We start from the raw sequence: 13,496 nt of genomic DNA on the forward strand, positions 1-13,496 counted from the left end.
CCTGATGGGATTCCTGCTGAAGTCTTTGAAGAAGGTGGGCCTGAACTTATGCAACAACTTCATAAGCTCATCAAAAAGATCTGGATGAGGGAGGAGATCCCGGAAGACTTCAGGTATGCCAAAATTATCACTCTTTTTAAGAAGGGTGTAGAACAGATTGTGGGAACTATCAAGGCATCTCTCTTCTTGCTTCTGCAGGTAGAATCCTTGCAAATCGCCTCCTACCTGTCTCAGAAGATATCCTCCCCAAATCCCAAAATGGTTTCTGCCCATTCAGGGGGACAGTGGATATGATCTTCACTGCATGACAGCTTCAAGAAAAATGCCAGAAGCAAATCTGACCTTTATATATGGTGTTTATTGATCTGACTAAGCCATTTTTATTTTGATGCCATTTTTTTTTGGCCTACCGCCATTTAGATTGTTACTAATATTTTTAATATTTTATTTTATTCGGTATTAACTTCTGGCATGCTGCCTTGTGAGGGAAGCCTGCTCTCAAAATGAGTTTTAAATTGTCTTATTAAACAAACACTTGAAATCAGGCACTAAGCATGATCTTAAACGTAATAATCGGTAGTTTTCAGATTGTAAGCGCCTCGGGGGCAGGGATCTGCCCTCTCTTGCCCAGATGAGCTGGTTTTAGTTTGATGGGCGTGGTTTTCAGCGCAACCACTTATTGTACAAACCCCGTGTGGGCCGCTTTGAGGATTCCGGGGGACAGTGAACAAAAGATCTGTCTCTACCCCACCCCCCCAGCCCAAAACCAAAAGCAACACCCTCTCTCTCTTCCATGAACGACCCAGGCCCAGCACATCTGGCGAGACTACTGAGCGAGCCCACATGCCTGCGCATTTCTGCTTGGGCTCGCTGGATCCCCTTGGGGATCTTTTCCTCCCCTCCTTTGGATTCGGCGATGCAAACACACTCCCTCCTCTCGCCCCGCTTCTTCCGGGGTTGCGATGACCAGCGAGCGAGTCCCGTGCGCGGTAATCGCAGCAGCAGCAGCAGCTCGGAGGAGGCGGAGCATTTCGCGTTTACACCGCCCGGCGCTGCGCCTCTTCTTCGCCCGCTCTCTGCCCATCCTCCTGCGCTCGTTTTGGCTGAGCCAGTTTGCACGCCCGCGGCTTGCTCTGCCCTCGCGAAGAAGCGCCCGCGCTCTTTCTCAGGATGGTGATCAAAGTCTACATCGCCTCTTCCTCGGGCTCTACGGCGGTAAGGAGAAACCAGCCCCTCCCCTCTCCTCTCTCCCCCCCCCTCCAGAAGCTGCTCTCCCAACTTCCCCCCACCCCTTTGTACCGGAGGAAAGTTGCAACAGCAGCCTCTCGCCTTCCCCTCCCCTTCTCTCCCCTCCCCCATTGCAATCTTTCATATTCAAGGCATTTCCCGACATATATCAATATTTTCTTGTGGGAGCCTTTCAAGACGACAATAAAAATAGGAGGTGAAGGACGCTGCCGATTGCGGTGTGCAATTTGAGACCAGCTTTAGCAGCGTTTGAGCGGCAATGCTATGTGCTCTTGGGGCGTGGGGCGGGCCAGCCACACACATTGATGTGGCACCCTCAAGGCTTCCATGTTTCCAAGTGCAATCTTAAGCATGTTTACTCTGAGGCAAGCCCCAGTTCAGTACGACTTCCCCCCTTGTAAACACGCCAGAGGACTTCCAGCCTCAACTTTTGCGTCCCACGAACTTCTAGTCCAAGGACGTTGATGCCAGCTGCAAGCCCTGTGTGTGATTACCTGGGAGCAATTTCCCACTGAACACTTTGGGGTGGACTTCTGAGTAAACATGCAAAGGGTTGGGCTGCAGTTTATCTCTTTAGCTGCCACAGAACTGTTCCAGTGCGATCCTAGACATGTCCACTTTGGAAATCAGTCCTCTGGTTGGTCTTACTCCCTGGGAAATGAGCCTAGAAGTGTAGCTGTAGGTGCCAAAACAACAAAAGGCTCTTCCTCTGGAACTCAACTTCCCACTGACTTTAATAGGATGTGCATCTAATGAAGCACACACTGGATTGAGCTCTTGGGTCCTGGATTTTTCTTTTCTTTTGCAATTATCCTTGGGGAAGGGAGATTCATTTACTAGGCTAAGTTCAAGATGATGGTTTTGGTGTACAAAGTCCTGTATAGCTTGGGACCAGGATACATGAAAGATGGTCTTACCCCTTATATACCCAATCGATCACTGTGTTCTGCAGGTGAAAGCCTCCTGCAGATACCATCTCATCAAGAGGTTCGTTCCACCCAATAGAGGAATCGGGCCTTTAGTGTAGTGGCACCTACCCTTTGGAATTTCCTCCCCCTATTAAACAGGCACTGTCTTTTCTGCACCTGCTGAAGACTTTCCTCTTTCAACAAACTTTTTAAGTAGAGACCTTATCCTGGTCTGTATCTGTATTGGAATTATTTGTAAGATATTTTTTAATACTTTTTTAGAATTTTTTAAAAGATTCCTTGTTTTTAATACTCTTTATAGATGTTTTTAGTGTTTTGTTGTTTGCTGCCCTGGGCTCCTTCTGAGAGTGGGATATAAATGTAATAGATAATAATATTAACACCCCCCCAACTATTTGAGATAACTGTTACTGCAACCTTAGGTTTAGACTTCTTCTGCGTTGGGCGAGTGGTTTGGGCAGCAAGTTACATTTTGTGTGCTTTCACTGGACAGGTGGACTTAATCTGTGCCAGATCTCAGTCTCCAAACCTATTTGCCTGGAATGTATGAAGGTACAACGTGCATCCGAGGATGTGCAGAGTGCCTTTCTCTTAAGTTTGAGCAGAGTAGATCCATTGAAATCAATAAACAAGTTGGTCCATTAAGTTCAATGGGTCTGTTCTGGGCTCCCATGGGAGGAAGGAAAGGATATACATCATTTATTATTATTATTATTATTATTATTATTATTATTTCTATCCAGTCTTTTGCCCCAAAGGCCCTCAAGGCAGCTGTTTGAACTGCAAAGATTCTATTCCCCCCCCCCCCGGTTTAGAAATTAAGCATTAATCTTTCCCGTGTTGCTTTTGTGTTTTGTGTTTTGTTTTGCTTTACCTTTCAACATCTAGTTCCACAGTCTTCTTCCTTTTTTTGCATTTATGCATGCTCTCCCTCCAAAGAGCTCAGAAGGGCATAGATGGAGTTCCTAGCAGTCTCTCATCTTTGTACTCTCCAGATGCAGGCCTGTGTAACTTCCAAAATAGAGCTATGGCAGGCGCCTGACGGTTGGCTATAAGCCAGTGAGTAAATCAAGTGTAACCCCTGTGGCTTAGTTTGGATGAAGTATTGGACATGGCAGACCTTGGTGCTAGGTCCTGCGTGGCCATCAAGCTTGAGCAGCTAGTCTCTGACTCTCACTCATCCTATCACACAATGTTGTTAGGAGCAAAAAGTAGGGAAACTCCGTATGTGCCCCCTTTGTGCTATGAAGGAAGGGTGGAATACAAATGTGGTGATGATGATGATGATTAATAATAACATTAACAACAACCACAGGAACAACCTGAATACAAATGCAATACAAATAAGTGGAACCTGCAACAAAATGTTGCAGTATGGAGTGCTCCTTCTTAGGAGACTCCATTGCACCAGTTTCCTGCATCTCCCCTTCCTCAAGCAGCCCATGGCTCTTGCGTATGTTCAATCTTCCATAGGCTGTGTTTAGGTCCCCGCCGCCACACTTTTTTTTACTTTATAAAGGTACTTCTGTGTACCATGGGGTTCCCTGAATCTGCTGATACCTCCCACTTGTGCCATTTTGGCTCTATAAGGAATGGTGCTTGGAGAACTGAGATTATTACTAGATGATTATGATGATCAAGGCTTGGGACTGAGGTGCTTTCCAGACTGCCTGCCAGTGACCTTTTCAAACAAGAGAAGCTGGGGATTGAATTTGGGACTGTCACTGAGTAATGGTCCAATCAAACAGATCCACTGAGATTTGAACTTGGACGTGCTGGATTTGGAATCGAGAGTACTGGCCTTTCCACCATGGAGCCAACAACCTACAGGGCTGCTGTGCAGAATTATAGTCTGCGTGGGCAAGAACAACCCACACAATCAGTGGGCTGTGCATGAGTGTGTTTTGAGTCTTGTTTTGAAAGAATGCACCTCCAACCACGGCATACGAGATTTGTGTGACTGTATTAAAATACTTTGGCTTTTTAGCCCACATACACTGGTGAAGGAAGAAGCATTCCACTTTGAACTGTCTGGTCTAAGGTTACGTTTGAAGAACGATTCCTCCCCCTCACTGCCTCCTAGCAGGAGGAATTGTAGCTTGGTGCAGTAGGTCCTGGGTTGAACTCTTGGCATCTCCAGTTAAAGGGATTAGGTGATGTATTTTATTTCTTTAGTATATTTTATTTATTTAGTATATTTGTATGCCGCTTTTCATCACCAAAGCGGCTTCCATAACAAGAATAATACAATGTCATGTATGTATGTATGTGTGTATATAAACATACACACACTCGCACAATTCAGAACCTAATAATGAAAAAGTGTCAGTAAATAACACCACAAAATATTATAAAAAAGACTCAAATTTTAAATCAATCTAAACATAACCTAGGGCACAGGCCAACTCATATTTATGCCAGGTTGAGGGGAGTTGGATGTGGTGGACCCCTGATGGAGCCAGAAGGGTTCCTGCTCTGCCGTGGTCTGCCAGCATAAGCCTCTCGCTCCAGCTCAGCTGCGGCAGAGCTGGAACCCTGCTAGCTCAGCTGGGGGTCCACCAGGGAAGCCCAGCCTGCTATAGAGAAGACCCAGACAAATGACCTCTGCCAGAAAATCTAGAGAGATGCTGCCAATTAGGGTGGACAATAGTGGGCTGAATGGACAAATAATTTGACCTTGTATAAAGGCAGCTTCCTGTGATTTCCCAGATCTGACTCTCCCTGTTATGGTAAGCACCTGATCTGCTGTTGAGGCAGGGGTTAGAAGGCAGGAGGCACCTGTGATTATCCTGTTTATAAGTTCCTTTTTCTTTGGTCCACTCATTAATTCCGCAGGCTGAGGGAGCAGGCCTTGTCCTGGGTATGCTGACCTTTTTTGCTGTAGTTCTTGCATTGGGAACCTGTGGCTCTCCAGATGTTGTTGGATGACAGTTCCAATAAAGCTTGACCATTGGCTATGTTGGCTGGAGTTGACCGGAGTTGTAGCTTAGCAACATCTGGAGGGCCACAGGTTAGCCACCCCTGGTGGCATTATTATGAGAACTGCAAAGTAATTAGAACAGACATCCTTAAATTCAAAAGGTGGCACTGTATTTTAATTTCAGAATGTATCTGACAGTAGGCCTTTAAACTTACTGGGATTCATCTTGTGCGCCCCCTCCTGATATATGTTTCCTTTGTTGTTATGTGCCTCCAAGTCGAATACGACTTATGGCGACCCTATGAATCAGCGACCTCCAATAGCATCTGTCATGAACCACCAGATCTTGTAAGTGCAGGTCTGTGGCGTCCTTTATGGAATCAACCCATCTCTTGTTTGGCCTTCCTCTTTTTCTACTTCCTTCTGTTTTTCCCAGCATTATTATCTTTTCTAATGAATCATGTCTTCTCATGATGTGTCCAAAGTATGATAACCTCAGTTTCATCATTTTAGCTTCTAGTGACAGTTCTGGTTTAATTTGTCCTAACACCCAATTATTTGTCTTTTTTGCAGTCCATGGTATCCGCAAAGCTCTCCTCCAACACCACATTTCAAATGAGTTGATTTTTCTTTTATCCGCTTTTTTCACTGTCCAACTTTCACATCCATACATAGAGATTGGAAATTCCATGGTCTGAATGATCCTGACTTTCGTGTTCAGTGATACGGCTTTACATTTGAGGACCTTTTCTAGTTCTCTCACAGCTACCCTCCCCAGTCCTAGCCTTCTTCTGACTTCTTGACTATTGTCTCCATTTTGGTTAATGACTGTGCCGAGGTATTGATAATCCTTGACAAGTTCAGTGTCCTCATTGTCAACTGTAAAGTTGCATAAATCTTCTGTTGTCATTACTGTTTGCTACTCCCCACTTAAAATCTGAAAAAGCATCCCTATGCATACTCTGCAAAAGCAGCACCAGTTTCTTGTTGGTGAGAGCGTGCTTACTCACAAGTAGATTGGCTGTGGGAAACTTTGTCCACACATCACTTTAAACCATAGTTAAACTGTGGTTTAAAGGTGAATGTGCAGCATGTTGGTACACAGACCTGAAATTGTGGGCACGTTCACTTCTCTCCTGCTGCTGTGCTACCAGGAGTCAAGGCATGGTTTGGCTCAGTGTTAAGTCCAAACACAGCCTCATGGATTGTTCCCCCAAAACAAACCATGAGTGGTCAGCCAAGAACAAACCTTGGTTATTGCTCGTGGTTTGTTTGGAGAGAAACAAGCCCATGAACCTGTGTTTGAACTTAATGCTGAGCCAAACCATAGCTTAGCTGTCACAAGGAGCAGTGCATGCACGGTTTTCATCCTATGAAGTTTAACTGTGGTTTAAAGTGGCATGTGAACGAGGCCATTGCCCTTTCCAGCAAAAACTGATCTGCAGCCTTTCTGCAGCAGGAACCTATAAAGGAATTCATTATACACTGGAACCTTTCAGGCATTCCAATTCTATGTGGATTATATTGCACAGTGGCTGCCAAAGTAAGTGTGCACTGTTGGATGTGTGGGAAAGGTATGTGTGGCACTTCTGAGGTGGATTTGGATAATTGCTTTATTCTCGCATCATAACTGCAGATGTTGACCCAGTAGCAGGACCTATCTTCTTCTAAAGAAGCCCATCACACAGTGGTTTGGAACCTTTTAATCTGAGAACAGCTCCTGCCTAGGTGCTTGGGACACTTAAACAATGGAAGCTGATTGTATAGATCTTACTTAGAGAATTGATATCTCTGTGTGCATGCACTGATTTTGATGTGAAAGAGTCGCTCAATCAGCCACAGACTTGGAGGGCTTTAACAAAGGATTAGACAAACTCGTGGAAATGAAGGCTATCAATAACCACGATGGCTATATTTTGCCTCTGAATGAATACCAGTTGCTGGGAACCACAAGTGTGATGAGGACTGTTGCACTCAGTTCCTGCTTAAGGGCTTCCCATGGGCATCTGGTTGGACACTGCGAGAAAAGGATTCAGGACTAGATAGGTCTTTGTTTTGATCTAGAAGGGCTCTTTTTGTTCATTAAACATTCTCCCAGCGGCACAAGAACTGCTCCTGAATAACCTGCTCCCATGCGGTTGGGAGAACACCTAAAAGGCACCTGACTGTCCCCTACAATGGCTGCATGCAGTGACGTGAATGTGGAATGCACAGCAAAAGCAGATCTGTATCATGGCAGCTGCTGTGGGTGTTTTGGAGTAGGCCGTTGTAACAGGTATTGCTATAAGCGCAGCTGATGCATGCTTTCAAGCAGAGGATGTAATTAAGGAGTAGCTTGTCATGAGAAGGAGCTGATGGTGTGGGCCCATTTGGTGGCAATTATTGCTAACTCTGGATCTCAAAAATGGTTGCAGGCCAGGCAGAAAGGGAGGAACGAGAGGCTTCTGTGTCTTTCTGGGTATTCTCCTCCCTGAGTACAGAAGGTTGTTGGAATCTAATAGGGGAAGGGATGTAGCTCAGTGGTAGAGTGTCTGCTGTGCATGCAAAAGGTCCCAGGTTCAGTGGTATTTCCAGGTAGGACTAGGAATTTCCTCTGTCTGAAACCCTGGAGATCCTCTACCAATCAGTGTACAGTGTTGAGCTAGATGGACCATTGGCCTGACTCAGTATAAGGCACCTTCCTATGTGCCGAATTCCCATCAGCCCTGGCCAATGGTCAGGGATGAGCGGACTTGTAGGGATGGGTAGAAATTTGCACATAAAGGTAAACCTAACTTATTCGTACTTTCCGAAACAATACATGGACAGAAACATAGCCATCTTAGAAATGCACACTTTTCCGAGTTTTTTAATGCAGTTCACCAGCCAAGTAATGCTTCCAAAATTCGTATCCTAAAGTGTGTAAAAACGCACATAGCAGTGAATGTAACGTATTAGACTGCATTATGCTAGGGAAAATTGCCTGGAAAAACTTGTGTATCAGGCAAACCTGCATACCAGTGTGTATATATTAGGATAAATTTGCACTAAAATGCTGATGAATCTTCATCAGGGCTTTTTTTTTTAATTGCAAACTAATGCAGAAATGTGGAGAACTAAGCATGGAAAAATGAGACACGGAGAGAAGCCTAATGGTCAGATTTGCCCATCCCTAGATGAGAGTTGTAATCCAGCAACGTATGGAGGGCTACAGGTTGGCCATCCTTGTGCTAAAGCATCATGCATAGCTATGGTGGCATGTGCATAACACCAATAATGAAACCATTTGAGGCCCAACCCCAAGACATTGATTCCTTCAGTTGCCATTTGGAAATTCTTGGTGAATCAATAATATTTTGGGTGGCTTTTTATTGCATGATAAATTGAGGTTCTTTGTGTGGGAAGCTTCCCAGAAGGGTCCACACATTCAGTTGGCTGTAGGGGCAGCACTTGCTCTGCATCCAGAGTGCAAAACCCTTCTCTCTCAAAATTTCCTTTGTGGGATTTGTTGCTTTCGCTGCTTCTCTAGATAGACTTGAACCGCTTCTCTTTTTTTGCAAGAGCTCAGTCTAAAAAGAGAGAGGGAGGGGGAGAGAGGGAGAGAGAGAGAGAAACCCACTCCTCTCCAAAGTCCTCTGGTGTGTACAGAGGTCTCCAGAGAGGTAGAATGTAAATGTACTGCCTTCAAGTCAGTACCGACTTATGGCAACCCTATGAGTAGGGTTTTCATGAGGCTGAGAGGCAGTGATTGGACCAAGGTCACCCAGTGAGCTTCGTGGCTGGGTGGGGATTCGAACCCTGGTCTCCCAGGTCGTAGTCCAATACCTTAACCCAGCGTTACCCAACCTTTTTTGACCCAACGCCCCTTTGCAAAATCTTTTTGTGCCCAACGCCCCCCTCAGATTAAGTATATGCCAATGCTTCCTATTATACTTAATATACTTAACAACAAACTAATTCAGTTTACCGGCATTGTTTCATTAAACAAGTTCATTTAAACATCACAGAAACAGGTAGAGAGTGTGTCCCATTTCTGAAGAAAACCAGCGAATAACTGACTGTTTGTGTCACCCGTTTGCACACGGCACTCATCCGTAGGAAGAATGCGCCCTCCACCAATACACCCAGCTTATCAAACACTCTCTCGTGATTGGTTCCAACATCCCTCAAGACAGCATCGGAACATCAACTAGTGCCGGGGCTTCGCTAATATCCCCATTCCTTGTTATGACACCGGCCGCTATTCAGAATTTCTTTACTAAAAAGCACACACTATTTATAGTGTTATTTCCATGAATTGAGACTATTAAATACATTCTAACTGGGGACAAAACAGTTTAAAAATTAATGATTTGTGTATTAAATAAAATTAAACTTAAATGCTTCAACTGTCGCATCAGACTGCCAAATGTCAACGCCCCCCTAATGAACCCAAACGCCCCCATAAAGTTTGTAGTCATGCCAACGCCCCCCTGAAAGGCTGTAACGCCCCCCAGGGGGGCGCTACCGCCCACGTTGGGAATCGCTGCCTTAACCACTACACCACACTGGCTCTCCTCCAGAGAGGGGTCTTTTCCCCTGTTTCACACTGGAATGTGGAGATGCTGCGTGTCTCCCTGCTTCGGAGCTTCCCCTGGCAGCTGGTGCAAAGGTAGATAATTAGGAACACAGGGTCAGACCATTGGCCTAGTATCATCTCCTCTGACTGGCAGCGGCTCTCCCAGATTTGAGGCAAGGAGTCTTTTCTAGCTGTCCCAGCCAGCGATTGAACCTGGGACCATCCGCATGCAAGACAGATGCTCTAGCACCGTGCTACTGCCCTCAAATATTCAGGTAATGGCATTTGACACAGATTCTGGTTTCCCTTCTGTAAACCAAACTGCCAAGGTCACACCTTTTTAATATGATTGCTGTTGCCTCCCTTTTATTATTTATTTATTTATTTTATTTCATTTTTAAACCACCCATAGCGAATAGCTCTCTGGGCGGTGTACAAAAGATTAAAAGTACAGAAATACAAAATATCACAATAAATAAACTGAAACAAAGAGATTTAAAATTGTAACATTAAACGCTTTAAAATGCCTGGGAGCATAGCCAGGTCTACTGGCTTTTCTACTGTTGGGTGTGGTCTCCCTGTTTTCCCATTGCTTTACAAGGCACGGCTTAATCCTGCAGGGTTATAGACTCCTTGTAAAGTTCCCACAGTAAGGGAGTCTTCTTCGATCCAGAAGGGCTGCTTTTTTAAAGATAACAATAAATATTTGCAGACTTAAGTCCATAATCTTTATTGTCATTGAGAAGCAGAGGTGGGAAATATAATGAGATCAATCTTGTACTAAAGCTCATTTGACAAACTCTCAGGCTTCAGGGCTAATGCCACAACATTGAGAGTACAGTTTCCCATGTGCAGCTGGTGAGGCCCTGCACCGCATTTTACTCCCTTGGGAGATTATGGGATGATACAGGCAATTCATAGATGCTCTGCTTCCTGAAGCAGAACAGCAACCCCACTTTGGCACCAGTCAAGGTGCACAATACCCAGGACTGGTCAGGGTATTTATTTCTTTAATTGCATTTGTACCCCATCTTTTCATCTAAGGAGTTCAAAGCAGCACATCTCATTTCTCCCATTTTTATCCTTTCAACAACCCTGCGAGGTAGGATAGGCTGAGAGATAATGCCTGGCTCAAGGTCAGCCGGTGAGCTTCGTGGCTGAGTTGGAATCTGAACGTGGGTTTTTTTTACTAGACTTAGCCTGACACTCCAGCCTTCTGGTACCTGAATCAGAAAATCTCACAAGTGCCTCTCCCTGCAAGTAAAAACCAAAACCATTCACTGCCCTTTCATGACACTTAAAATCAGCAGCCTGCTGCGGCTGCCTCACTCTGCCTAGTGGTAGGACCGGCTCAAAGGGACCTCGTAGTTCCATCTAATTTTTTAAAAAACTCCTCACCAGCTGGCAGGCTAATACAAATTACCAAACTACTTGTGTGTATTTATCTGTGCAAGACTGCCCACCCCCAGGGGTAATTTGAACCCATGGGAATGGCTAGCCCAGTGGCTCAAGTTGTTCCATGCACACCATGGTAAGTTCCCACTTGGTAAATGGTTGTGTTAATGACAAGAGAGCAAAGGAGAATGTTAATAACATCTAAACAATGACTCTATTATATTGAGCTAGGCAGAGTAAGCCAGCAGGTGCTGGGAGGTGCTGACATCTCTTGACACTTATTGAAGCCATCTTATGTTATAGGAACCTTGCAAATGGGCTGGGACCTGGTTCAAGCTCCTGCTTGGTAACAGGTGCAGTCTGTTTTCCTCAGATCAAGAAGGCTGGAGTTTGGATGAGAGCTGTTAACTTTGACAATGAGGTAGCACAGGCAGAGAGCTTATATAGGAGCTGGAGACTCCATCCCTTCCTGGCTCTTAGTCGGGCTCTGATTGGAGCAGTAGTTTCCATGTGCTTTCCCCTTCTCCTGAGCTCAGCTAGCTGAGTACTTTAAGGGCGGCTCTGAAGTTAGAAACCAAGGAAGCTGCTTTATACCAAGTCAGACCATTGGCCCATCTAGCCCAGTATCGTCTACGCCACTGTTCTTCAACCATGGGTTCCCAGATGTTGTTGGGCTACAATTCCCATCAACCGCAGCCAGCTTAGCCAATGGCCAAGGATAATAGGAGTTCTAGTCCAGCAACATCTGGGGGCCCAAGGTTGAAGAACAGTTCTCTACACTAAACTGTTAGTGGCTCTCCAGAGTTTCATGCAGGGAACATTCCCAGTCCTACACGGCGACGTCTAGGGGTGGAAAGTTCTGTCAGTTTAGGTTCTCTCAGTTTCTCATTTTTCCAATGTTTAATTCAATTCTCTACATTTCTGCAGCAAGCTGCAATTTTTTTAAAAAAAAAATCCTCATGAAAATTCTCCACCATTTTAGTGCAAATTTATCCAAATAAACACATTTTTGTAGGCAGTTTTAACAAAGGTACACCTTTTTGCAAGCCATTTCTCATCCCATCATGCCTTTTTGCCTGTTACTTTCACTCATACATTCATTTTCATGCACACTTTCCCTAATTCATGCATTTTTGTAAATATTGTTTAGTTGGCGAACTGCTTCTCAAAATTCTAATAAATGTGAATTTCGAAGGATGGCTGTGTTTCGGTTCTCTTAATGTTTTGAAAAGTGCGAATTTGATAAATTCTGCTTGAAATGTGGACTGAGTCAAAATTCTCGCCCATCCCTAGCAGTGTCGGGGTTTGAACCTGGGACCTCCTGCATGCACAAAAGAGACGCTCAGCCACTGAGCTATCGCCTTTCCTGTAGAGGACTGTATTAGCCACTCACCTGGACTCATATCCTGGGTAACGTAGGTTACACTTGGATGAACAAAGGCAAACATGGTTAGATATTCCAGCTGGGCAGGGCTGTCCTCATTGCTCACCTTGGGAATAGTTCACTTTGCTCATTTGTATGGACACTTTTTAATTCTTTATGGGTGGTCACTTTGGCTGAGATCAGGGTGTTCCAGTAGCATACAGAACTGGAACTTGAGAAACACCCCCCCATGTCCAGAAGCAATTATTTAATTAGGTTGAGGCTTAACTATTCTTCAACAAACAAGGATGTTCAGCAGAGGTAACGATTGTTCAGTTGCTGTATCTTGTTTGATATTAGCTCAGTACAGGAATACCCCGCTATACGGACCTTCAGTTACACTCACTTTTACGGACATACTCCATACTCCACCATGCCCCTGTTTACATATGCTTGCTTCACATTTATGGACACTTAACGGTGCCTGGGGGTGGAAATAGATGCGATCGCGCCACCGCAAATCAGCTGGGAGGCGCAATCGCGATCAGCTGAGAGGCGCAGCAGCGCAGCAGCAGAGGCTTTAGTGCGGGGCTTTGAGGCTCTGCATGAAGGAGAGGTAAAAGTTTTAAAAGGTAGTGCTTCACTTTAAGGACATTTTCGTTTTACGTACTCACTCTGGTCCCATTGAGTACATTAATGCGAGGTATTCCTGTATTGTCTGCAGTGACTCACAGCAGCTATCCAAGATTTTCAGGCAGGGGAGCTTCTGGAGATGTCATGGAGATGCTCTCCTCTGCTCCCACGGCTGTGGAGTCGGTACGCCAAACCTTCGACTCCGACTCGTCTATTTTTCTACTGTCCGACTCCACCCAAAATTGTTTCCCACTCCAACTCAACAGCCCTGGCTCAAATACAGCTGACTTCATGGGAAGCTTCTTTGACATTGTGAATTTATATTTTAAAAAAATTGTGAATCAAAATTATAAATATTTTTCCTGAAAAATAAAAAAGTATAAAATATAAGTATATGGTATATTTACCATATATTGTTATAATATTATAAGTTTTTATTTTGAAGTCGGAGTCGGTGGATTTTTCTACCGA

At 44.7% G+C, this 13,496-nt stretch overlaps 1 protein-coding gene across 1 annotated transcript in view; it reads left to right on the forward strand.

Annotated features, from left to right (window-relative positions):
* Window positions 1-979: 979 nt before the first annotated feature.
* The window catches only part of SH3BGRL (SH3 domain binding glutamate rich protein like), a 59,074-nt gene continuing 46,557 nt past the window's right edge, over window positions 980-13,496 (forward strand). Inside the window, exon 1 of the mRNA XM_061598224.1 lies at window positions 980-1,215. Coding sequence (XP_061454208.1) covers window positions 1,171-1,215 — 45 coding nt within the window. The 5' untranslated portion in view covers window positions 980-1,170. The remainder of the gene's footprint in view (window positions 1,216-13,496) is intronic.

Source organism: Rhineura floridana, chromosome 16 (assembly GCF_030035675.1).
Source record: "Rhineura floridana isolate rRhiFlo1 chromosome 16, rRhiFlo1.hap2, whole genome shotgun sequence".
NCBI lineage: Eukaryota > Metazoa > Chordata > Lepidosauria > Squamata > Rhineuridae > Rhineura > Rhineura floridana.